The 27,500-nt window shown below is 42.8% G+C and overlaps 1 protein-coding gene across 1 annotated transcript; it reads right to left on the bottom strand.

The window, feature by feature from the left end:
- Window positions 1-9,333: 9,333 nt before the first annotated feature.
- Window positions 9,334-25,639, bottom strand: LOC143296463 (mitotic checkpoint protein BUB3-like). Its single transcript, XM_076608413.1, has 7 exons — window positions 25,539-25,639; window positions 24,302-24,533; window positions 23,355-23,424; window positions 20,753-20,904; window positions 17,484-17,667; window positions 15,013-15,232; window positions 9,334-9,633 (listed from the first exon to the last, which is right to left on the bottom strand). Exons 2-7 carry the CDS (start codon window positions 24,497-24,499, stop codon window positions 9,474-9,476), a joined length of 984 nt encoding a protein of 327 aa, XP_076464528.1. The 5' UTR covers window positions 24,500-24,533; window positions 25,539-25,639; the 3' UTR covers window positions 9,334-9,473.
- Window positions 25,640-27,500: the final 1,861 nt, after the last annotated feature.

Below are 27,500 nucleotides of genomic sequence, written 5' to 3'. Positions count from 1 at the left end.
TGATCTCTCTCTCTCTAATATATATATATATATATGTATGTATGTATTGTTTTAGATCAGTGAGTAATGGCCCACATAAAAAAGAAATGAAACTGAAGATAATGACGTTCAGGAAGGTTTTACACAGGTGGATGTCGGCTGGGGAGGATAGGAAGGGGGGGTGGGGGTGGGGGGAGGGGTAAGGTGATACAATGTATCGTGTTAAATGTGTGACCTTCTTTCTGGAGAAAGATTCTGTTTGTGGCGATTCAAAAATAATTTTTTGTGTGTGTGGAGCACTATTTTTAGGACAATGCCAACAGCTGCTCGCTCAAGTCCTTGTGTGGCGCCACCTTCTAAGTCACGTGGGCGGTGACGGCTCACCATGCTGACGTCATCGCTGCGCCGGGGGTCCTTCGCCGCGTCGGGTCAAAGGTTGGACGGAGGCCTGACTTGAAGTTTGAAGTTTTCATGCCTTACTTGTTCTTCCACCTTCCTCCTCGCTTCACAGTTCAAGGCGGCGACCAGAGCAAGACGACAGACCTTGACTGAGGGCACGGGGGGAGGTGGCAGAATGGGTAAGACGCTCATCATCTGCCACGAGTGTCCGTGAGGGTGCTGGTTCCATTCTCGCTCCTTCTCCCAAGTTTGATTAGAAATTCAGTTTGGGCGTCAATTCATTCGGATGAACGACGGTAAACCGAGGTCCCGTGTGCAGCACGCACTTGGCGCACTGAAAAATAACCCGTGGCAACAAGAGGGTTATCCTCTGGCAAATTTATCTGGAACAAATCCATTCTGTTGGGTACACAAGTTGACATACATGCACTTAAGGCCTGACTAAGCGCGTTGGGTTATGCTGCTGTCAGGCAGCAAACGTGGTGTAGCGTATATGGATCTGTCCGAACGCAGTGACGCCTTCGTGAGAAACTGAAACTGACTGAGGGCGTGAAGGAGACCCTGAAGGCCCACCCCTCCAAGTCCTTCGGCTCGTAGCTAACCGTCACCCCTCCCTCCCCGCCACACCCGACACACTCCGTGCAGAGAGGAAGAAGAAGTGTCAGAGGAACAAGAGCGCCCGAAGCTGATAAGTCGTTAACTCATCCCCACGACCACCGTTAAGCCAATGGTATTACAAGTGAGTATAGCTGTGAAATTTGTAGTGAAAGCTGACACGTTGTCAAACTCAGCTGAACGTGACAAGCCTTCTGTGAACGGCCTCTGGCAAGAGACAAAAACAACCCTGACCTTAACGAGTCGAAATACGACATGTCGTCAAACTCTGTTCTGCTTGACTGCTGTCAACGAACTGCGGAAAAATAAGAAAAACTCCTGACCTTAAAGAGCGAAATACAATAGGTTTTTAAACCCGACCATGCAAGCCACTGTTACAGGCCACAATAAAAAAAACTTTTTTTTAGCTTCAGAGCGAAAGCTGATATGTCGTTAGTTTTTACAGCAATCATTTCGGTTTCCGTCATTGCTGGGCGCAGAGGAGATGGCAGGTCCACCGAGGACGAAAGTCCGAACTCTGTCAAGCAGAAAGACTTACTCTTCTCCTGCAGCCAGAATGGTCACCTTTGCTGTTTTTGGAGAGTCACCTCCCCACGTATTCCTGCAATTTTATTTGTTGGAATATATTTGTCGTCGTTGTTAAAGGATCTTTGTTCAACCACTTTATCTCATTTTGTCCTGTTGATTTGTTTACCACTTTAGCGACGCCGCGGCAAAGTTGGTCAGGCGGTGGGACTTCTGATCCAGTATTCACCACAGTCCAGAGTTCGAGGCGCTGTCCACAGACGTATATACGTCCGTGGGCGCTGCCCCATTAAATTAAGCAGTGTGCTGTGTCCTTGAGAAAGTCGCTACAGGCCAACTCAACTTTACCTACTTCTTCCCAGGTGTGAACGGGTACATGACTGGCTGGGGAAGGTTGAAATAGGTGGTAGTAGAGCATCGGGCCCTGCCCATGCCGAGCCCTGCACACAACGCGGTGTATCAGTGATTCAACTGCCCCGATGAGCGTAAGAGGCTATGGGACATTTAATCAGTTTCAGTTTCTCAAGGGGGCGTCACTGCGTTCGGAAAAAATCCATATACGCTACACCACATCTAGGCAGATGCCTGACAGCAGCATAACCTAAAATGCTTGTCAGGCCTTGAGCGCATATTTGTATATTTGTTTACTTAGTGGATTTCTTTTTACATAATTTTGCCAGAGGACAACACTGTCGTTGCCATGGGTTCTTTTTCAGTGTGCCAAGTGCGTGCTGCACTCGGAACCTCGGTTTACCGTCTCATCCAAATGACTAGACGCTCAGTTTGATTTTTCCAAACTTGGGAGAAAGGGCGAGAGCGGGATTCGAACCCAGACCCTCACGGACTCTGTATTGGCAGCTGAGCGTCTTAACCACTCTGCCATCTTCCTCCTGGACCTCTAATATTACGTTTAACAGAAGATATTTGTTTCAAAATGTTAAAGGTTAGTCTGTGAGCACGTTGCTTGGAGGGGGGAGGTAAGAGAATGGGGGGTAGGGGGGTCGGGGGTGGGCGTTACCTTCTGTCCCACTTCCCTCCCAAATTTTACATTGTTAATTAACTGCTGTGAAAATAACGATTAGAAATAAGTAAATAAATATATTTCTAAACCGATCCTTTCTGATTTATTGTAATGCTAATTTAACTTTTTAACCTAGCGCGTGCACGATTAACCCTCTCCATACGAACGGCGAAAGAGACGACGTTAACAGCGTTTCACCCCAATTACCACCACCAAAATATTGCAAGCGGAAGGCTCTTATACTGAAGAGGTGAATGTTGACAAAGAATACCACAATTCTTACGACGGAAGCTAAAGGTTGGGTCATTCAGACACCCACTGGACATCCGATGGGTCTGTGTGGAGGAGAAGAGAGGACTGGCCGTACTGAGTGAGTTAAAACAGACATGCACAGGCGATGAAGTGGCGTGCAGGTCGGCACAGAGTGTCTCCTGTGAAATGTCGTGACAAAGGGTGAGTCTGAGAGAGTGGGAAAAGGTTGGAGAGCAATAGACTAAAGTCTGTGTGTGTGTGTGTGTGTGATCTACTGTCGAACAACGAACATTTTGCTGTTATGTTAACAAATATATATATATATATGTGTGTGTGTGTGTGTAATTTTATTTATATATATATATATATACATATTGCTGAAGCAATGTTGCTTTCTGTAGCAGCGATTTCTGAAGAAAGGGCAGGTTAATCTCGGATTTATCCATCGACGGTGTTTCTGTATATATATATATATATATATATATACTCGGGTGTCCCCCAAAAAATGTGAACTGCTTTTTGACAAGTAGTTTCTCAGTGATAGAGAAACCAAATTCATTGAAAAATTTCACACAGTAACCTTAGGGAATCATCAACAAGTTTGCAAAATATCTAAACGTTCGGACGCGGGGGGTGGGGGGGTTGGGGGGGGGGGAGGCACCCGATATATTTTGGTTTTCTGTTGAACGGACAAAAAAAAGTCGGTTAGTCAGTCAGTCTCCCTTTCTCTTTCTCCCGCTCTCTCTCTCTCTCTCTCTCTCTGCCTGCACTTGACAGAGTCTGACCTTGCCCGAGACAGCTGACGTGGCAACTTCTCGTCTTTTTCGGTCATACATAATGCCGATCGATAACAGTTTCGGGGGGGAAGATTGGGGTGGGGGTGGGGGCGTGGGGGGGGGGGGGGGGGGGCTAAGGAGAAAGAAAATGGATGCAGGTAGGGAGGGGGGGGAGGGGGGGATGCGTTACTGTAAATGAAGCCGTTTCTGTTCTTGCCACTGACACATATATTTACATCAGTATATGTCTATGGTTCTTATTCAACAGCAGCAGCAGACAGAGGGAAGAGGGGGGCCGGGGGGAGGAGGGTGGGGGGTGTAGAGGTGGAGAGAAGAGAGAGGTGTAAAGTGGAGTGTGACGCGCGGTCATTTCGCTTGTGGAGAGGGTGGGGCAGGGTGAGTGATACTGGACAACTTGATCCCAAACGGGTTTAGTGACCTGACCTGAGAAGAAATGTACAGACGTATACTGGTTTGTTTACTCCATATTTTATAGTTTTGTTAGTCAGGCAATCAGTTCGTTAGTTATTTCATAAAGTTCGTTTGTTCGTTCGTCCATTCGTCAGAAAGTGTGTTGGTTGGTTAGTTGTTAGACTGTGGAGTATTGAAAGCTTTCCAAACACCTGGTGGTGGGGAGTGGGGGGGTGGGAGTGAAGTGAGGGGGGGGGGGTGCATGGGGTGTTATACGGTGGGGAAGAAAGGGAGGGTGTGTGTATTTTTTTTGAAGGAAGCTGTATGCGTTGCTACAGCAAGCTGTGCTGAGCCAGCAGTTTTGTTTTTGTTGTTGTTGTTGTTTTCACTGTTGTGTCAGCAATAAAGCCCTCTCAACAGACGCTGTTCCTTCACTACAGGCCCGATTCTATGGCGGCAGTAATGTAGCCTACCTCACGAACAGGCCAACAATTCACATCTCTGTGAATCAACTCTCCTCCGTTGCTTGCATTGTGTTGTGCTACGCTGTATAGAGTTGTGTTGCCGTATCGTGTCGTGTTGTGCTGTCAATTTGTGCTGTTGTGTTGTATTCAAAAGTATTGTTGTATTGTGTTGTACTGCATGCTTTGTATTATATCGTATCGTGTGATGCTTGCTGTGCCGGTATTGTACTGCGTTGAAATGTTGCGTTGCAGCAGTTGTGTTGTGTTGTCAATGCATCTCTCTCAGCAGGCAGTGACTGAACACGAAAGGCCTGACTGACAGATTGTGTTGTGACGGAGTGAGTCTCAGGCACAGAGCAGCATCTGGGAACTCTGCTCTGCTTGCATTGCGTTGTGTTGTTTTGCGCTATATCCTTGCATTGTATTTTATTGTGGTCTGTTATGTTGTGTTTTTGCATTGTGTTGTGTTGTGCTATAACCGAGTGGTTAAAGCGTTGGACTTTCAATCTGAGGGTCCCGGGTTCGAATCACGGTGACGACGCCTGGTGGGTAAAGGGTGGAGATTTTTACGATCTCCCAGGTCAACATATGTGCAGACCTGCTAGTGCCTGAACCCCCTTCGTGTGTATATGCAAGCAGAAGATCAAATACCCACGTTAAAGATCCTGTAATCCATGTCACCGTTCGGTGGGTTATGGAAACAAGAACATACCCAGCATGCACACCCCTGAAAACGGAGTATGGCTGCCTACATGGCGGGGTAAAAACGGTCATACACGTAAAAGCCCACTCGTGTGCATACGAGTGAACGCAGAAGAAGAAGAAGCTGTCGTCAATTTGAAAGGAAAATACTAAATCACACACACACACACACACTTGCACACATGCACACACAAATGTAAGGTCAACCAATACATGTTGGTTTATTTTCCCACATAAAACCAGAACAATGGCAAAAAGTAAGAAATCTGAAATCTGCAACACTGCAATGAAGAGCAAGAGCAACAGTCAATAACACAAGTTTATACACTGTATTGAATTGTGTTGCATTGTATTCCACTGCACTGTATCACATTGCATTGATTGTATTGTGGTGTATTGTATGATATTTATCATTTTTTGTCACAACAAATACGGGTTGCTCTCCCCAGGGAGAGGGAGTGGCCACAGTGCCACGCCACCTTTATACTGTTTTTTTTTCTTTTTATGTCTCCACATGTATTCTGTTTCTCCTTTCAAACTGCATTTTTCTACAAAATTTACAAGGGGCAACCCTTTTGTTGCCACAGGTTCTTTTATGCGAGCTAAACGCATGCTGCACAAAGGACCTTAGGTTAATCGTCTGATCCGAAAGATGAACAACCACGCTACCACTCAGACTCTAGTGGAGGGGTTGGGGGAGGCGTGGGGTAAAAATTAAGTTGTGTATGTGGGACTGAAACCCATGTAGTGGACATTCACTTCCTAGTGCTTTACCACAAGGCCACTGCTCTACACGTATATGGATGACTGTTGCAATGGTTTTGTGTTTGTGTGTGTGTGTGTCCTTAAACAGGTGCTAATATATAGGCTAAGGCCCAACACTCGGCTTATATCACAGATTGACATAAGTTTACATTTGGGCCAACAGCAAAGTGACAGCTGTATTATCAATGGTTTCTCCAGTCAATGGGAAACCATTTACAGCTTAGTCTTTTTGTGAAGGACTATGACTCTCAAACCAGGAGGCAAAATTGCACTGGCTCTCAGTGCTGCAGCCTTGTGGGCTAGTTGGCCTCCCCAACGCCGACTGTCCTAAAACCCTCTTGGCCAAGAGAGTGGGGATGTACTTGGGCAAGACACTCTCCACTATAATCAAATTCTAGCCCAAATAGTCGGAACAGCAGTTGCCTCCTCTGCTATTCTGATGGTCATAGTCGGACACGACTGACTATCATATATATATATAAATATATAGGCACCTGGAAAACTGTTTTGAAAAAAAAAAAAAACACAGTATTTCTCTCTCCCTCTATCTCAGATCCCAGCTCTAGCTATGGGAACCAGGGGGTCTGTCAGGATAGTTGTTTGTGTGTGTGTGTGTGTGTGTTGTTGTTGTTTTGTTTTGTTTTTGTTTTGTTTTTTTCATTAACTTTCAAATACGACTGAAGACATGCATAAATGAACACAAAACCATAATTCACTGCTGTTTGCAGAAAATGTTTAACAACTCATTCAGTGGGAAACTTGTCCACTTGTGGGTTTGAAACTTTGCTTGCTTACAGTGTCAGTCATACACACACACACATACTCTCTCACACACACACAAAGTCACTCTCACACACACACACATGCCCATGTTCACAAACACATAGTCATACATTTTAACAAACAGGCATATACCACACACACACACACACACACACACACACACACACACTCACTCACTCACTCACGGTCAAGCACTGTGCTCAAGCACACAGTTACACACACACACACATGAACTGTCTTTTTTTTTTCTTTTCTTTTTTAACAGTACTGAATGTAGTTTGATGAACAAGACCTGAACAATGGGAGGCATTTAAAATGAAATTCCCATGCCAGTAAATGAAGAAATAATTTTATAATTTTGCACGTTTCAAAAAGAAACCTGTTTGAACTCCAGATGTTGTAAGTCCGTTTTTCCTATTTTTTGACAATGAATCTCAATGCTTAGGTGTCTTTTCTTTCTCTTTTTTTTTTGTTGTTGTTGTTTTTTAGGGATTTTTTTGTTGTTTTTTTTTTGTTTTTGTTAACAGATATATGCTACAGCATGTAACAAGTTACCTGAACAAAAAGTACCTTTTTTTCTCATATAAAAAACAAACAAACCATTAAGCAAAAAATAATAATAATGATAATTAAACCACGAAAGGAAAAATACAACAAAACATGCCACATCTGCAAATCAAGTAGGAAAGAAAAGAAAGAACCTCTGTGCATCCTTTGAACTGCATAATAGTGTGGAGGTGGTGAGACTGAGCTGAACGATCTTCTATTTCTCCTTCTTCTTCCACCTCATAGTGTCCCACTGTGGAGGCACCACTGATCACCTGGCAACCAGTTCTCTCCATCTCTCCCTGTTCCTCCGCATTCTCAGGGCATTGCTCGGTCTCAGGCCTGTCCACTCAGGGATACTGTCCTCTCCCATCTCTTTTTTTCTGTTGGCCTCTCTCCACACTCCTTGCAGGACTGTCTTGGCCCTGCTGTCTTGACTGATGAGTCAAAACGATGCGCACCGTACAAATTGTGGAGCAGGCAAGACACTCATTCATTCATTCATTTTGCCCATCGCTCCTGGTGGAGCACAGGCCATCGACGACCCCTCGCCATCACACTCTGTTCTGGGCTGTTCTGGCCATTCCAGTCCAGTTGGTCCCTTGCTGCTTCAGCTCTGCCTCGGTATCTCGCCTCCAGCTGTTGCGAGGCCGGCCTCTCTTCCTCTTTCCCTGCGGGTTCCAGGTCAGGGCTTGGCGTGTGATGCTGGACGCTGGCTTCCTGAGGGTGTGTCCGATCCAGCCCCACTTCCTCCGCAGTATCTGCTTGGCCACTGGTTCCTGTCCCGCTCGCTCCCACAGAGCTTCGTTTCGGATCTTCTCCTGCCATCGGATCTTGTAGATGCGCCTCAGACAGGTGTTGAAGAATGTCTGAATCTTCTGCTGCATCGTCTGTGTTGTGCAAGACACTCAGGTGCAGAACTATTATCACTGATTGAGAACATGTAATGTTTGTGTTGGTTTCTCTTTCGCTGCCAATACACACTTTTTTTTTCTCAACTGATTTGCTTCCCCTGCCTTGACGGGCGCAATAGCCGAGTGGTTAAAGCATTGGACTGTCAATCTGAGGGTCCCGGGTTCGAATCACAGTGACGGCGCCTGGTGGGTAAAGGGTGGAGATTTTTACCATCTCCCAGGTCAACATATATGCAGACCTGCTAGTGCCTGAACCCCCTTCGTGTGTATATGCAAGCAGAAGATCAAATACCCACGTTAAAGATCCTGTAATCCATGTCAGCGTTCGGTGGGTTATGGAAACAAGAACATACCCAGCATGCACACCCCCGAAAACAGGAGTATGGCTGCCTACATGGCGGGGTCAAAACGGTCATACACGTAGAAGCCCACTCGTGTGCATACGAGTGAACGCAGAAGAAGAAGAAGAAGCTTCCCCTGCCTCCTCTGGTGCGTGGCCTCCTGACAACCTGACAACGTTCTCCCCTGTGGACTGCCAGCCCCCACACTGCGGCAGACCAAGTCAGGTGTCACTGTGTCTTGACAGACTTGGAATGAGCAGCCGTGTGGAGGAGGAATGCCACTGAAGTGGTGCAGACCATGAGGCAGCACAAAAAAAACAAACAAAAATATTTGCCCTGCTGTCCATCTGTAACTTTTTTTAGAGATTGTTCAGTCACAAAAAAAAACAAAAAAAGAGAGAAAGAAAAGAAAACTGCCCACAAAATGTTTCAGTGCTTTCCATGTCAAAACATCGTCCATATACCTGAAAAAGTTAAAACCTTCCTGGTAAAGTTAAAAAAAACAGCATTTTCCATCCAGTCAATTCCCCCCCCCCCCTGCACCCACACCCACCTTCTCCCATTCTCTCACTCCAGTTGTCCCTGGCACCCAGAATAAAACAAAACAAAACAACAAACAAAATACCACACCAGGTCACTTCAGATTTTGGGGGGTAATGTCATCCTCATTCGCCTTTTTCCTGTTTGTCTATCGTTGACTTGGTGAAATTGCCAGTGTGCCTTCTTGCTTGGTTAGCTCTGTGTGTGTGTGTGTGTGTGTGTGTGCGCGCGCACACCTGCATGTGTGAGTGTGTCGGCATGTGTCTGTGTGTGCACATGCATGCATGTGTGCGTGTGTGTGTGTGCTTGCATGTGTGTGTGTGTGTGTGGGGGGGGGGGGTAGACTAAACTGGAAAAGGCAAATGGGAGCTGCTCCCCTTTTGGGGTCAGCAGTACGGAATAAACGCTGCTGCTGCTGCTGGGAGGACTGGTGGTCATCATCATGACTTGGGCTTGGTCTCCTGGTCAGTGACGTTGCGGATAAAGATGGCATCTTCAGGCACGTTCTCCTTCTCCTCCTCTTCGTACATGTAGGACGAGGCGATGGCCAGCACACTGCCATCACTGCTGAACCCCAGGGATGCTATACTGGTCGGGTACCTGAAACATTTTTTTGGCTCACTTAGTACTGCCAGTTTGCTGCCCCTGACCTTCCCCCCACAGACTGTCTACTGTCTTGGCTTACTTCAGCCAAAAAGAAAAAACAAAAAAAAACAAGAGAGGCAAGGCCTTCAAGACTCACTTGTGATAAATTAAGTCCCCTAGCATTAATTACAGAGTAATTTCCCTTTTTTTACTATCTGCCCCAAAACGTTTGCAAAATAAATAAAAATTCCATGCTTAGCAAAAGAAGTTCCTGTTTGAACAAAAAATGATAATAATGACTCCTCTTGTTGTTGTGTCAGAGTATCAGATCAAAGTGCCAAGTTCAGAGAATACAAAAAAAAAATAATAACAGTAAATGCAGTTTGCATATAATGAGGCTTCTTTTTTTTATTTATTTTTTTGTGCCCATCCCAGAGGTGCAATATTGTTTTAAACAAGATGACTGGAAAGAACTGAATTTTTCCTATTTTTATGCCAAATTTGGTGTCAACTGACAAAGTATTTGCAGAGAAAATGTCAATGTTAAAGTTTACCACGGACACACACACACACACACAGACAACCGAACACCGGGTTAAAACATAGACTCACTTTGTTTACACAAGTGAGTCAAAAATCAACCACCACCCCAAAAATACAATTATCAAAAGTTAGGAAATTTTTATTTTCAAAACTGATTACTAGTGACTGGTAACATAACGAGTTACTTGGGGGAAAACTGTAATTCTTTCTGCCTTCTCATTTCTGCCTTCCAGCCAGGGGTTGAAAGTATCAAATGATTATTCTTTCCTCTTTTTCTTTTCTCAATCATTACCCTCATCGCTGTCATCACTCGTCTCATCAACATCACAGCCTTCTGTCAGATGCATTTCAAACTCTTCTCACGCTGCTAAAACATTGGCTTTATCACCCAGTTTGTTGGCTCTTTTAGTTCGTCTGCTGTGTGACTGCAAAGTTTTTAAAAGCGAATATGTGAAATGCTTTTATTTGAGAACATATGTTTATTACTCTTGTTTAATCAAGTTATCCGTGTGTGTGTGTGGGGGGGGGGGGGGGTGCGGTGCGGGTGTGTGCTGATTATCTGGTTGTGGTTTTCCGCAATTCATCTTTATTCTTATCTTATCTGTCTATTATAATCAATGTGCAGTATAGTAGGCTAATTATATTCAAATAATGTTTTTAATTCTTTCTGTTTTTACATTAAGAATACTAGTTATTACCTGCAGTGTGTGGATGTATGTATGAAACGATGTATGTGATATTTTTTACATTTGTATCTTCGTAATATTTGTTGGGGCTGTTGTTGGCTTTTACAGTTATGGTCCCCATGTTGTTTACTTGTCTATGTTGTGATAATGCACCTGACCAAATTTCTCCAGTTGGAGATAATAAAGTTATTCTTATCTTATCTTATCTTATCTTATCTTAAAGTGGGTCAAGCGCACTCAACACACAGAGAACTCGTTAACTCTTTCACTGCCCAGTTTCTGTGTGAAACATTATTTCTGACTTGACAATGACTTTCAGTCACACGATTTGGTTCATGTCCGAACAACACAGTGGATGTGTTTGCTTCAAACTCTCTTAAGGGGGAAGGTTAGTAAATCAGTTTCCTAATGCACAGGAAAGTTGGCTGCTGCTGTCAAAGCTTTGTTACATTGTAAACAAGAGAGGCAAGGCCTTCAAGACTCACTTGTGATAAATTAAGTCCCCTAGCATTAATTACAGAGTAATTTCCCTTTTTTACTATCTGCACCAAAACGTTTGCAAAATAAATAAAAATTCCATGCTTAGCAAAAGAAGTTCCTGTTTGAACAAAAAATGATAATAATGACTCCTCTTCTTGTTGTGTCCGAATAAGAGGTCAAAGTGCCAAGTTTAGAGAATACAAAAAATATAAATATAACAGTAAATGCAGTTTGCATATAATTAGGCTTCTTTTTTTTGTGTGTGTGTGCCCATCCCAGAGGCGCAATATTGTTTTAAACAAGATGACTGGAAAGAACTGAATTTTTCCTATTTTTATGCCAAATTTGGTGTCAACTGACAAAGTATTTGCAGAGAAAATGTCAATGTTAAAGTTTACCACGGACACACAAACACACAGACACACGGACACACACACACACACACACACACAGACAACCGAACACCGGGTTAAAACATAGACTCACTTTGTTTATGCAAGTGAGTCAAAAATGGTCCTAGTTTTAACAAGAGCCCTCGATGCTGACTTAAGCTGCCTATGGCAGCGAATTGTCTAGTTCAGTAAAGTCCCCTGTGGTGGCGAAAGAGTTAATCAGTCGCCTTGAGAATTCCTCTTCTGCTCGTGAGTACAGCAACAAAATCTGCTTTCACTGGCGGCATCAAACAGTGGAAAGGTCAGTTATGGTATAACATCATTATGGAAATGAGGTCCTCTCCAACAATTCAAAACTGTCTAAAACTCCTTCATCTGAAATGGTTGCAACTCTTCAACAGAAGTTTCTGGAAACGCTATGAAGATGGCAGATGCAAAAACATTTTAACAACATGTAAACTGATTTTTATGGAAGAAACAATGGCATTAACACATCTAAAAAAAAAATCAATAATAATTTATTCTTAAGTCAGAGATGCTATGGAGATACATGGTGCAGGAATCTGATCTCTGACTTTTTTTTGAACAGGAATTATGTGCATGAGTTATCTCCCATGCACTAACATTTATTTGCTATCATTTTTGCTCATCGACCAGCAGACTACACACACCCATATCATAACTTAAAAAACGTAATTATTAGTCATGTAGACTGTGACAAAAAACAAACCAAAGGGAAGGAAAAAAAAAAAAGCGCCTGGAAAAGAAAAGGAGGAACAGGTGCTCTCATATCCCTGCACGTAAACCTTGACAAGAAAAGGAGGAACAGGTGCTCTCATATCCCTGCACGTAAACCTTGACAAGAAAAGGAGGAACAGGTGCTCTCATATCCCTGCACGTAAACCTTGACAAGAAAAGGAGGAACAAGTGCTCTCATATCCCTGCACGTAAACCTTGACAAGAAAAGGAGGAACAAGTGCTCTCATATCCCTGCACGTAAACCTTGACAAGAAAAGGAGGAACAAGTGCTCCCATATCCCTACACGTAAACCTTGACGAGAAAAGGAGGAACAAGTGTTCTCATATCCCTGCATGTAAACCTTGACAAGAAAAGGAGGAACAGGTGCTCTCATATCCCTGCACGTAAACCTTGACAAGAAAAGGAGGAACAGGTGCTCTCATATCCCTGCACGTAAACCTTGACAAGAAAAGGAGGAACAGGTGCTCTCATATCCCTGCACGTAAACCTTGGACTCAAACTGTCAGTCTCCAAGTTTCTTTCTGGACACGAGTATATTATAACACCAGTCAGTCTCCAAGTTATTGTTTCTTCCGGCACACAAATATAGCACCAGTCAGTCTCCACATTTCTTTCAGCACACAAATATAGCACCAGTCAGTCTCCACATTTCTTTCAGCACACAAATATAGCAACAGTCAGTCTCCACATTTCTTTCAGCACACAAATATAGCACCAGTCAGTCTCCACATTTCTTTCAGCACACAAATATAGCAACAGTCAGTCTCCACATTTCTTTCAGCACACAAATATAGCAACAGTCCGTCTCCACATTTCTTTCAGAACACAAATATAGCAACAGTCAGTCTCCAAGTTTCTTTCAGAACACAAATATAACAACAGTCAGTCAAGTTTTTTTTTACAGAACACACAAAGATAACAATAGTCTCCAAAAAAATTTTTCAGCGCATAAATATAGCAACAGTCAGTCTCTTTCAGAACATAAATATAACAACAGTCAGCCTCCAAGTTTCTTTCAGAACATAAATATAACAACAGTCAGCCTCCAAGTTTCTTTCAGAACACAAATATAACAACAGTCAGTCTCCAAGTTTCTTTCAGCACACAAATATAACAACAGTCAGTCTCCAAGTTTCTTTCAGAACACAAATATAACAACAGTCAGTCTCCAAGTTTCTTTCAGAACACAAATATAACAACAGTCAGTCAAGTTTTTTTTTACAGAACACACAAAGATAACAATAGTCTCCAAAAATATTTTTCAGCGCATAAATATAGCAACAGTCAGTCTCTTTCAGAACATAAATATAGCAACAGTCAGTCTCTTTCAGAACACAAATATAGCAACAGTCAGCCTCCAAGTTTCTTTCAGAACACAAATATAACAACAGTCTCCAAGTTTCTTTCAGAACAAAAAAAAAAGCAACAGTCAGTCTCCAAGTTTATTTCAGAACACATATATGGCAACAGTCAGTCTCTTTCAGAACACATATATAGCAACAGTCAGTCTCCAAGTTTTTTTCAGAACACAAATATAGCAACAGTCAGTCTCCAAGTTTCTTTCAGAACATAAATATAGCAACAGTCAGTCTCCAAGTTTCTTTCAGAACATAAATATAGCAACAGTCAGTCTCCAAGTTTCTTTCAGAACATAAATATAGCAACAGTCAGTCTCCAAGTTTTTTTCAGAACATAAATATAGCAACAGTCAGTACACAAGTCTGGCCGGGCAGACAGAAGATAACCGAAAGGCAGCACGGAGTTTTCAGACCCACTTTTGTCAGTGTCTGATTTTCCTGGAGATTACTGGATTATTTTTAGCCAGAACCGAAAAGCCTAAACTTTTGTTGTGGACACTGCTGTCCTGACAAAAGTATTTTGAACAATTTTGGTGACTATTCTTTGCAAGTTTACAAGATACATTTGGTTTTATAATCAAACCCATTATTTGCTTTTGTCTTCTGTGTTTTCTCTGCCATTACATATTCTAACAGTAACTGGTCCATTCTTCTTCTTCTTCTGCGTTCACTTGTATGCACATGAGTGGGTTTTTACGTGTATGACCGTTTTTACCCCGCCATGTAGGCAGCCATACTCTGTTTTCGGGGGTGTGCATGCTGGGTATGTTCTTGTTTCCATAACCCACAAAACGCTGACATGGATTACAGGATCTTTAACGTGCGTATTTGATCTTCTGCTTGCATATACACACTAGCAGGTCTGCACATATGTTGACCTGGGAGATCGTAAAAATCTCCACCCTTTAGGCGCCGTCACCGTGATTCAAACCCGGGACCCTCAGATTGACAGTCCAACGCTTTAACCACTCGGCTATTGCGCCCGTCGATCCATTCAAATAATCTCAACCGAAAAGTTGTCCAAACAGAGGCAGTGCAAACTGAGAGAAGCCAGTTACAGTGGCGGGCTGCCTACAATGTCGTATGACCTACTTCTCACTCTACAAGCGACGAACGGTCCCCCACGAAAGCCAGCCTGCAAACCCTCCCTACTCTCTACAGGCACCAGCACACACCTGTGGAACTGACACAGCCTCTTCTTGTGGAAGCCGTCCCAGATGTTGACGTAGCCGTCAGAGCCTCCCGTGGCAAAGGTGTTGTAGACGTTGTGGAAGGCCACGGCGTTGACCGGGTAGATCTTCTCCATGCCCTCCTCCTTGATGCGGTGACACTTGAAGGCGTACTTCTGCTTCTGCACGTCCGGGCTGGGGTCCAGGTACTCCACTGCCACGCGACCTGGTTGTGAACAAGTTGTTTTCTGTCGTAGGTTGTGAACAGTGAGTTTCACAGTTTCAGTTTCACTTTCAGTTTCACTTTCTCCAGGACTCGTCACTCACTGCGATCGAACAAATCCATAAAAGCAACAACACATCTGCTAGGCGGATGCCTGACAGTAACATAACTCAACGCGCATATTCAGACCTTGAGTGCATGCATATATATATATATATATTTCTGTACCTATCAGCGTGGATTTCTTCTACAGAATTTTGCCAGAGGACAACACTTACGGTGCAATAGGTTCTTTTTCAGTGTGCCAAGCATGTGCTGCACATGGGACCTTAATTTATCATCTCATCCGAATGACTAGACGCTCAGTTTGTTTTTCCAGTCCAACCTGGGGAAAAGGGCAAGAGCAGGAATTGAACCCACTCCCTCACGGACACAGTACAGGCAGATATGCTGCTTAAGGCCAGACACGGTAGTACAAAAACATATGAAATAAACTTGACGTTTATGGCTTTCTGTGACATGGTATGCAAAGATATAGGACTAAACATGTCTAAAAAGGTCATTTTGTGCAATTTGTCGTGACGGTTTCCATGGAAACGAATCCAAAATGGCCGACAAACAAAAAAATTAAAAGCTTAAAACTTCAGTACCTTTATAGATATGTTATTTCTGTTTGTTTTATTTGATTTATTTGTATTTGTTCTTTATTATAGTGCAGTGGTATTTTGGAATTTGAATAAATACATTGATTTTTTATTATTTTTTTGTTGAAATGTGTATAAATTCATTGACATAATGTTTTTCAAATGAGTGTATATTCATTCTTTTACTAGTACTATACAAACCACTGCACTATAATAAAGATGAATACATAAAGAAAGAAAGTACCAAGTTTGAACTTGCTATCTTTTAAAGTTTTTGAGCATTAGCATTTTGAAAAATGGTATTACGAAGACAAAACACAAAACTGAGAAAACAGGAAAAGAAAGAGATGTGCTTGTACTCACAAGAAATCACGCATGTTGATGCTGTTTGAAGCTTTATTTAAGTGAATATAGTACCCAGGTGAAACGGACTGTAAAGATTAGATGTTGAAGAAGCAAATTATGCGAAAAAACGAAAATCACAAAAAATCATGATTCTGGTCAAAATTTCACTACCGTGTCTGGCCTTAACCATCCTGCCACCATCCTCAGGAGTTTGACGATGATTTTATTTCTGTTTATTGTCATGCCTTTAAGTATATCCGTAGCCTTGGCATTGACATCAATCACTGTCATTTATATACAACTGGAATATATATATATATATATATATATATTTCATTTTTAACATTTTCTAAACCAAACTATTTACAGTTTATCACACTGAGCACAATATACGCTGATAGCTTGGTGTTGTTCTGCTGTTTATGTGTGCATTTATGTTTTCTGATCAAAGAACTATTTAAACCAAAAAAATTACATAAAACTGATAAGGAACAAATTTGTGTTTCAGTATCAGTTTCTTTGGTCATAACTTATAACTTAAAATGTTCCTAAGAAATATTAATATATCTAATTCACAACTGTTGTTACATGATGTTTTATAAACAGAGGATCACCTCCACGAAACCATTTCCATTCAAAATTATGCAGATACTCACACACACACAAAAATATACCTATACATCTATCAAACTTTTTGAAAGATACATAAATTCGAAAGCATCCTGACAGGATTTAACAGAAAAAAAATGTCTGGCACTGAACTGTGGTAACGTGCTGTCCCAAGGGAGAGCAGCCCACATTTCACACAGAAATACAATACATTACAACAAAATACACTTATCTTTGATAAAACTTGGCACACAGCCCTGCTTGCTGGGGAAGCTATGGATTCACCTGTTCTGATACTACAACACAAAACAATATAATACAACACAACACAACACAACACAGATTACAGTAAAATACAACAAAATACAACACAACAAAATACACTATTTTCAATAGAACTCTGCTTGTTGGGGAAGCTATGTATGCATCTGTTCTGATACTACATTACGACACAACACAATACAATACTATACAGTACAACACAACACAATATACGCAGACCTTTGACAGAACAGTTTCAGTGTCATTGCACTTTGTCAAGAACAGAACAATACAATACAATACAATACAATACAATACAATAAACTGACTTTGACAGAACACTTCAACACAAATTTTACAATACAATACGATACGACACAACACAATACACGGACCTTCGATAGAACTCAGCACATAGCCCTGCTTGTTGGGGAAGCTTCGGATGCAGCGTGTCTGGTACTTGAGGTTCGACTCCCTCCGCTGCTGCACGTAGCCCATGTTGCGCAGGTCCCACACCAAGACCCGCCGGCCTGCCGTGCCCACAATCAGCCGGTCGCCACACACCGACAGTGTGTACACCTGCCGGGAAGCAGACCAAAAAAAAAAAACAGTCATGACACGACCGGCGCAATAGCCGAGTGGTTAAAGTGTTGGACTTTCAATCTGAGGGTCCCTGGTTCAAATCTCGGTAATGGCACCTGGTGGTTAAAGGGTGGACCGTGGAGATTTTTCCGGTCTTCTAAGTCAACATATGTGCAGACCTGCTTGTGCCTGAACTCCCTTTGTGTGTATATGCAAGCAGAAGATCAAATACGAATGTCAAAGATCCTGTAAATTAGTGTATCCACGTCAGCGTTCAGTGGGTTATGGAAAGAAGAACATACCCAGCATGCACACCCCAAAAAACAGAGTATGGCTGCCTTCATGGCGGGGTAAAAACAGTCATACACGCAAAAGCCCAGTCGTGTATTTCTACAAGTGAACGCTGGAGCTGCAACCCATAAAGGAAGAAGAAGAAGAAGAATCACGACACCAGCCAGCGTGGCACAGTAGTCTGCATCACAGACAGCTGACAGGGAGGACACGCGTTCCATCCCCATCAGATGTGGGGGTCTCTTCGCCACTGGATCCCACAACTGAGTGTGCTATGGGCTCAGATGGGATGACTGTCTGCACAGATCTCTCAGCCTGCTTCAGATGGGGATCATCATTATGAGAGAACAGCCTTTTCGTCACCGTCACCGATCCCTCAGATTCCGAATCCTTTGGGGCGCCTTCGAAGCTTTGTCAACCACCTTTCTCCAGTCCTCGCGTCTCTCGGCCGCTCTCAGGGTGTCTCTCAGCTCCATGCCTGTCCACTCTCGAATGTTGTCCTCCCATCTCTTCCTTTGTCTGCCTCTTCTTCTTCCTCCCCTCACTGTGCCTTGTAAGATTGTTTTAGCAAGACCAGAGGAGCATGTGACATGACCAAACCACTTCAGTTTTCGTTGTCTGGCGAGTGTTTGAAGGTCAGTATAGGGCCCGATTTCATTGCGGATGCGTCTCTTGACTTCTTCATTCGTGATGTGGTCTTTGTATGAGATGCCTAAGAGTCTTCGGAAGCACCTCATTTCTACAGCTCTTATTCTTCTCTCTAAGTCCGCTGTGAGGGTCCATGATTCACATGCATATAAAAAGATTGACATGACCAGAGAGCGCATCAGTCTGATTTTGGAACTGATGGCGATTTTTCTGTTTCTCCAGCCTTTTCAAGCCATCCCAAACCTAAATGGATCCCCAAGCATCATCTACATCATCCCCATTATCATTCATCATCATCCAAAAGTACAAGATAGAAAACAAGAAGTCCTAAATTCTGGAGCATGCAAAAACATAAAAATCATAACAGTGACACTTGCTTGAAGGAGATGCTGTCAAGATGAATATATACCAAAGCATAAAATGTACATACAATGGAATGCTAAATACTATTGTGCATGAGGACATTTTTGAAATTTTGTATTCTTTCTGGTGCATTAATATCAATCAAGATAAAATTATCTGTGCCACAATTTGGAGCTTTGCTGCAGTCCAGTCTGCTTAACACTCCAACTCGATCTGAGTGACTTTACTATCAGTCTCAAGGCATACATTCTCTGATTCTGCCACGCCTTCCCTCAGCTATGGTACAAAGCTCTGTGGCTGGAAGGCTTTCATGAGTGTGTGTGGTGCTGGTGCAAGAAGTGTGTGATTTGAGTGTGTACAGCACACTGCATGAGTTGCGTTATGAGAGATTATGCTATTAACTCATTAAGCACTGCGCTCAGGCACTGCCCGCAGCCCTGTCATCAAAATTCGTCTCACTGAAACAGTTTTCACCTTCCTACATATATACATACACTTAAACCACAAAGGAAGGGAGCTAACTTCTACACTATTTCTGGGTGTGTCCACACGTAATTTGGAAGAAAAACCATATATTTTCTGCATTTTTCCACATCAATAGGTCAAGGAAGCCTGCTGAGGCCACAAACTCCCCATAGGGTCCAGATTTTAATAGGTCAACATTAGAAAAATGATTCATTATTACTATTATCATCATTACATGGACACTCAAAACACTGTCTGGCAATAGCCAACCCAAACTTACTAAGAAATAATCAATCCATACTATAAAAAGAACTTTTCAAATGACCCTTTTCTTATTTAGTGATTATAATGACAAACGTTTTTCTTCTGAAGTTCCAGATTTTACTTCTGATGCATGCATCCAAAATATCATGATCTGGCCTCGATACTGCAATCCATTGCATTCAATTTACCACACAGGCTTAATAAAAATGAGATATTAATTCACAGCACACCCGTAATAATGCTTGAAATGATTTTGAAGTAATTGGAAACCAAATACATGTTGATACATACACATTTACTGATTTAGAAATCAATGAATGAGTTAGGTCACACTGAACAAAAAAATAAAAAGCTATGCACAGCCACTCAACCTTGATCCCCCAATACTCAGCCCCTCCTCACACACACATATATAAAAACACAAAAGCATTCACACACACACACACACACACACACACACACACACACAACCCATGCACAGCTGTCAGTATCACACACTGTATACAGTTGTACTGTCAAGGTGTGGCAGTGTCTGGGGGCACTCACTTTGTCAGGCTGATTGAAGGTGCCACAGACGGGCGCAACAGCCGAGTGGTTAAAGCGTTGGACTTTCGATCTGAGGGTCCCGGGTTCGAATCACGGTGACGGCGCCTGGTGGGTAAAGGGTGGAGATTTTTACGATCTCCCAGGTCAACATATGTGCAGACCTGCCAGTGCCTGAACCCCCTTCGTGTGTATACGCAAGCATAAGATCAAATACGCACGTTAAAGATCCTGTAATCCATGTCAGCATTCGGTGGGTTATGGAAACAAGAACATACCCAGCATGCACACCCCCGAAAGTGGAGTATGGCTGCCTACATGGCGGGGTAAAAACGGTCATACACGTAAAAAGCCCACTCACGTATATACAAGTGAACGTGGGAGTTGAAGCCCACGAACGCAGAAGAAGAAGAAGAAGAAGGTGCCACACTCAGTCACACACCCACCCACACCCACACCCACCCTACTCTCAAGCCGTCAAGGTGTGGCAGTGTCTGGGGGCACTGACCTTGTCGGGCTGATTGAAGGTGCCAGCGGCAGACGGCCCTCGGGGGTCCCACAGCTTGACAGTGGAATCCCAGCTGCCCGTGACCACCACGTTCACCTCCGGGCAGAACTCCACGCAGCGGATCGGAGCCTCATGACTGCCCACAGTCATGTCTGCAAACCATGGAGAAAGATACCCCTCTGTGTTATTCCGTGTGATGTAGCACGCATCAAGAATAAGTTAGGTGTATGTGCGTGTGAGTGTGTGTGTGTGTGTGTGTGTGTGTGTGTGTGTGTGTGTGTGTGTGTGACTCTACGTACACCCATGACACTGCCACTCTAGTCTATGTGACCCTGCTATTGGTATGAGAAGAGAGTGCGAGTGTGTGCATCACTTGTCCTCAATATGCGAACTGATCCGACCTCTTTTCTACCTCTTTCTAGGCTTCCCCTTTGTTTACACACAAAACAAGAGACATCGTGACATGCATATACTGAAATAAGCCAGGAATCTCTACAATAAACACCAATCTGAAGACTTACTATCACCAGTGTTAACCCATTCAACCCTTGGCAGTTTACAGCCTTGGCTGATTCCCCAGCCCCTATTGATGTGTAAAAACTGAAGACAATAATTATGCTGAACTGACTCATTTCTTTCTCCAAATTGACACATTGGGACATAGGTGGAAATACTGTAGAAGTTAGCTCCCTTTTCTTGTAGCTTATGCACATGTAGCAACATGTACACCATTAACTCTCTCCATACGAACGGCGAAAGAGACGACGTTAACAGCATTTCACCCCAATTACCACCATCAAAATGTTACAAGCGGAAGGCTCTTATAATGAAGAGGTGAATGTTGACAAAGAATACCACAATTCTGATGAGAGAAGCTAAAGGTTGGGTCATTGAGACACCCACTGGACATCCGAGGGGTCTGTGTAGAGGAGAAGAGAGGGCTGGCTGTACTGAGTGAGTTAAAAAAAAAGTGCATAAATAAATAAAGACGCCAAGGAAATGTTGAGGCACAGAGCTGAATGAGTTAAGTACTCTATGTCCTTAAAGTCCTGAATGAGTTAAGTACTCTAAGTCCTTAAAGCCCATATATATATATAAATATATACAGGGCTTGTGCTAAGCTAAAAACCTTGGGGGTCCCAGGGACTCTTCTAGTTCCATCATAATTCCAGGAGGTCCCAGACTACCTTCTGTCGGTGTCAATCTGATGCTGCACGTTCTAATCAAATTTCCATTGCTGCACACACACACATACAGACACACACACACACACACACACACACTCACACACACACACACACAAGAGGCAGGCATGCATACCTTCCAGCATGCATACCTTCCAGTAAACAGATTTCTGGACCAAGAAAGGGAAACAACTTTACTTTGTAGCAGACGATCCTTCCAACTGACTGGTTCCAAATCCGATACACAATTTTCACTCTTTTTTTTGTTGTTGTTGTTGTATTTATTCAGTAATTTTCAGAACATCTCATGGACCCACTCAAAAAAAACATATAGAGCATCCTTTCAATGTTCTAATTGTCAGGGAAGTGCATTTATACCTTATCAGAAACCCCTGGCTTACAGAATACACTGTTACAAATCAGGAAAGTTGGCTTTCTTTTTTAAACCCTGATAATAGTGATATAGACAATGGTATTAACAACAGAATACAAGGTTATTAATCAATATTCTATTGTATTGCAGTTCTCCTTTTTGTCACAACAGATTTCTCTGTGAAATTTGGGCTGCTCTCCTCACAGAGAGTGTGTCGCTACACTGAGAGCGCCACCCATTTTTCTTGTATTTTTTCCTGCATGCAGTTTTATTTGTTTTTCCTATCAAAGTGGATTTTTCTACAGAATTTTGCCAGGGCCAACTCTTTTGTTGCCATGGGTTCTTTTACGTGTGCTAAGTGTATGCTGCAAGCGGGACCTTGGTTTATCGTCTCATCCGAATGACTAGCGTCAAGACCACCACTCAAGGTCTAGTGGAGGGGTAGAAAATATTGATGACTGTACCGTGATTCGAACCTGTGTGCTCGGATTCTCTCGCTTCCTAGGCGGACACGTTACCTCTAGGCCATTACTCCAATATGTTGCAGTTTTCCTACATTTTTGTGGGGGTGGGGGATGGACTGTACCAGATACAAAGAGACACAGAAATACAGAAATAGGAAGTCAGTGGAAGAAGCTTAAGAGTATCAAATACTTTCTACGGTGAGAAGAAGAAAAAACTGACATGAATATCAATATGGAATCATTGGGTAAAATTAATATAAAAAAGGAAGAAAATATTATGAATCAAAATCAATAATAATTGGATTTGTGGAGCGCTCTGAGCTTGCTATTGCATGTATTATAATACTATTATTATCATCATCACTATCAACACAAAACAACAAAGCAAAGAAAAATACCTGATGATAACCGTAATAATACTAAAAACAAAAAAAACACAATAATAACAATGACAGAATAGTATGAAGCCATTTTTACCATGGAACTTTTTACTGGTAAATGTAGGAAAATACAACAACAGCAAGAAAATATAAACTAGAATTATTTATTTTCTTTTTCAAACTGAGGGTGTGGCCACTTGCCTGATCTAGTATTGAAGTCATACGTTTTCAGCACTTTGTCCAGCCCACCACTGTAAGCACGTGCTGAATCCTGAGGGAAAAAGAACATAAAAACATTGTATTAGACTTTGGCATTGTACTGTCATTTAATTTGCATTGTACTGGACTGACACTCTGAAAGCTTCTCTGAAGGCCTTCAACATCAGCCACGACACATGGGAGCTGAATGCAATAGACAGACCAAAGTGGCGTTCAGCTGTCCACAAAGGCGCCAAATCCTGTGAGGCCAACAGAATCGCTGCAGCAGAGCAACGCAGACAGGCCAGGAAAAGCAGTGCCAGCAAGTCCCCGACAGCCGCCACCATGCCCTGTCCACACTGCGTCAGAACCTTCCGGGCGTGGATTGGCCTGATCAGTCATCTACGCACCCACAGAGCCCAACCCACCCACCCCCAGGATGACTAGATGGTCCTCGTCGATCCCGACGGACGAACCACACTGTAATTTGCATTGTACTGAACTGTATTCTATAGTATTGCATTCTATTGTGTTATATTGCATTTATCACTTTTTGGTCACAACACATTGCTCTGGCATGTGAAATTCAGGCTGCTCTCCTGTGGGGGAGTAAGTCAACACAGTGCTGCTTTTTCTTCTTCTTTGGTTTTTGTTTTTCTCTCTGCAAACACAAATGCAAATTTTATTTTTTATATATCAAAGCAGGTTTTTCTACAGATTTCTGCCAACGAAACAACCCTTATGTTGCCAAGGGTACTTTTCTGTGCGCTAACTGCATGCAGTATATATGGGACCTCTGTCTCTTGTCTCATCCAAAAGACAAGCTCCAAGACCACAACTCAAGGTCCAATGGAGGGGAAAGTAAAAGTCCTGGTCCTTATAACATGGACCAATCCTACCACTTTCGACACATGTTTCAAACTAAAACTGAAGCTAAGTTTGAGACTGACCTGAAAACAGCAGTCTAAAACCGGATCCCCTGCGTTGAACTTGAGCCTCATGGTGTTGGACACGACATCGTACAGACGCACACTCTCATCCCAGGAGGACACCAACAGGAACTGGCCGGAGTGAGGGCCAAACTTGACGGCTGAGATGCCATCGTTGGGAGGGTTGTTCAGCTTGAACTCATGAGGAGATTCACCCATGTTCAGGATTTTAACTGAGTGATTTTGGACCCTCCTGTCACAACAATTAATAAAAACAGAAGACGAAAAGGATCAAAGGATCAAACTATGACATGAAATAATGTAACAGGGAAATTTCAACTTTTTAATAAAATGTGTCTGTGATACACTGAAAAAAATAATAAAACCCCAAGTACTGAAGAACTCTCTGTGTGTGCGTGTATGTGTGTGTGTGTGTGTGTGTGTGTGTGTGACAGAGAGAGAGAGAGAGAGAGAGAGAGAGAGAGAGAGAGAACGAGACAGACATTGATAAGAGTCTGTCTCAAAGAAGAGAGAGAGTGGTGGGGAGTGTGTGTGTGTGTGTGTGTGTGTGTGTGTGTGTGTGTGTGTGTGTGTGTGTGTGTCACTGTGCACATGTGTATGCATGTTGCTAGGTTACATTTGTGTAGATGAATCACTAAATGTGCATGCATGTCAATGGTGAATTAAAAGAATAGCATTAGCCCTGCTCGTCCCTTTTTTTCTTTCTTTTTTTTAATTAATTACCATTAACTACAATTTCAGGAAATTAGCATGGCCGGTGGAAATACTCAAATAGCCGTTTCCATTTCATCATGGACTGACTCACTGAGGATACTGGGCAAAGCCAATCTTGGTGTGGCAATTCAAAACAATGGGACGATCACCCCTAAACGTGATTTATATGTGACGAGTCCTTTGAATTTTAAAACACTTGGCTCACTCGTCGGCAGGAACCAGCTCTGGCATTTTAGTACCGACAGGAAGACTTTTGAGAAGAACACCCAAAAAACAAACAAATAAAATCAGAAAAAAGTATATTTCTAAAAAAAAGTGTTAAAAATGGGAAGCCCTAATTTATACCCCCCCAAAAAATGCTTATGTTTGTAATGTTTGGTTCATAAACTCCATCAGTCCATGCTTTAAGATGAATTCAAAAAATGCCGGCACCGTGATTCTGTGCAATATATTTTGATTCCAAATGGTTTACATAACAGTTTTTAATGTTTTGAAGGCAGATAAAATAGAAATGACCACTTACCCAAATCCAGTCTGTTTAAACGGTCAAATTTTAATTATAAGTAATATAACGAAAATAAAAGGTGCACCACGTTCAAGCAACCACTACCAATCCTATCAGATTTATCTACCTTGAAAAAAAAATTGACGGAAAGTTGCCGCAAATTTCCCAATTGTCCTGAAAGCAACCAAAACGTTGAATTGAACAAATGTTATTCTCTGAGGACAATTGAGTTAGCAAGCCAACACTTTCTTTTCTTCTTTTTTTTCTTTTAATCCAGCATCAAAAAGGGAAACATTAAAAAAAAAAAAACCCATAGAAATTGGAATAGTTCCACAGAAACTACATACGAATAGTATCAGCCCAGTGACACCATAAATCTCAGTTAGAAAGAAGCTTTAAAAATGTATTAAAAACAACAACAACAACAACAACAATAACAACAACAACAACTTTCATCTCTTGTCATTTGCAGGCCAACCGACCACACAGGGACAAGGAACTGAAGCGGGCAGCGTTGATATTTTTCAGTAACTAGTTTGCACTGCAGTTCAAGGAGGCGTCAGAGCGTGCAGACTGATCGATCCTTGCTTAAACGCTGTACCACGCTTGTTTCCAAAAATTAGAATAGATAATGAATGAATGAATGAATGAATGAATAAATAAATAATAAATAAATAAGTTTCAGTTTCTCAAGGAGGTGTCACTGCAAAAACAAAAACAAAAAGACTAGATAAATAAAAGAGAACTTAAGCAAATGCTTGACCTATCCATAGACCCAATAGGCCACACGGTCACATGATGGCATCGTCCGGGCCTGTCGACTCACGAAATAAGTGCCTTAGTTCCACTGAAATTCTGAAGAAGAAAAAATTCAGACCTATGCATCAGGGCAGACTCGGACTGAGGCCAGTTAAGTTCCCTCCTTCAGTCTGAGCCGGGAGACTGTGGAGTTGTGCTCCGGGCTGGATCAGTGATGTTTCTGGCACAGCATCTGACGGTCGGTGACAATTGTGGCTTGACATCCCTAGCAGTCTCTCCGTCCTACACTGACTTATAAGTTGCGCACTGAGGAAGTCTGATGCTGGTCTCAATGTCTCTGGCCTTTTTCTCTTTTCCGTTTCGCCTCTGACTGTTGAACAAGTGTCTATTCAAACTTGGAGAGGCCTTTCTACATTGTCTGTCTCAGTCCTGGATGATTGGTCCAGATCTCGAGAGACCTTTCTACACTGTCTGTCCGGTCTCCTCAGTGGATGATCGGTCCACAGAGACCTTTCTACCTGTCTGTCTCCTGGATGATCGGTCCAGAGAGACCTTTCTACCTGTCTCAGTCCTGGATGATAGTCCAGAGAGACCTTTCTACACTGTCTGTCTCAGTCCTGGATGATAGTCCAGAGAGACCTTTCTACATTGTCTGTCTCAGTCCTGGATGATCGGTCCAGATCTCGAGAGACCTTTCTACACTGTCCGTCTCAGTCCTGGATGATAGTCCAGAGAGACCTTTCTACACTGTCCGTCTCAGTCCTGGATGATAGTCCAGAGAGACCTTTCTACACTGTCTGTCTCAGTCCTGGATGATCGGTCCAGATCTCGAGAGACCTTTCTACACTGTCTGTCTCAGTCCAGAGAGACCTTTCTACACTGTCTGTCTCAGTCCTGGGTGATCGGTCCAGATCTCGAGAGACTTTTCTACACTGTCTGTCCGGTCTCCTCAGTGGATGATCGGTCCAGAGAGACCTTTCTACCTGTCTGTCTCCTGGATGATCGGTCCAGAGAGACCTTTCTACCTGTCTGTCTCCTGGATGATCGGTCCAGAGAGACCTTTCTACACTGTCTGTCTCCTGGATGATCGGTCCAGAGAGACCTTTCTACCTGTCTGTACCCTGGATGATCGGTCCAGAGAGACCTTTCTACCTGTCTGTACCCTGGATGATCGGTCCAGAGAGACCTTTCTACCTGTCTGTCTCCTGGATGATCGGTCCA

Source organism: Babylonia areolata, chromosome 2 (assembly GCF_041734735.1).
Source record: "Babylonia areolata isolate BAREFJ2019XMU chromosome 2, ASM4173473v1, whole genome shotgun sequence".
Lineage (NCBI taxonomy): Eukaryota > Metazoa > Mollusca > Gastropoda > Neogastropoda > Buccinidae > Babylonia > Babylonia areolata.
This window is presented reverse-complemented; position numbering and strand designations above follow the sequence as displayed.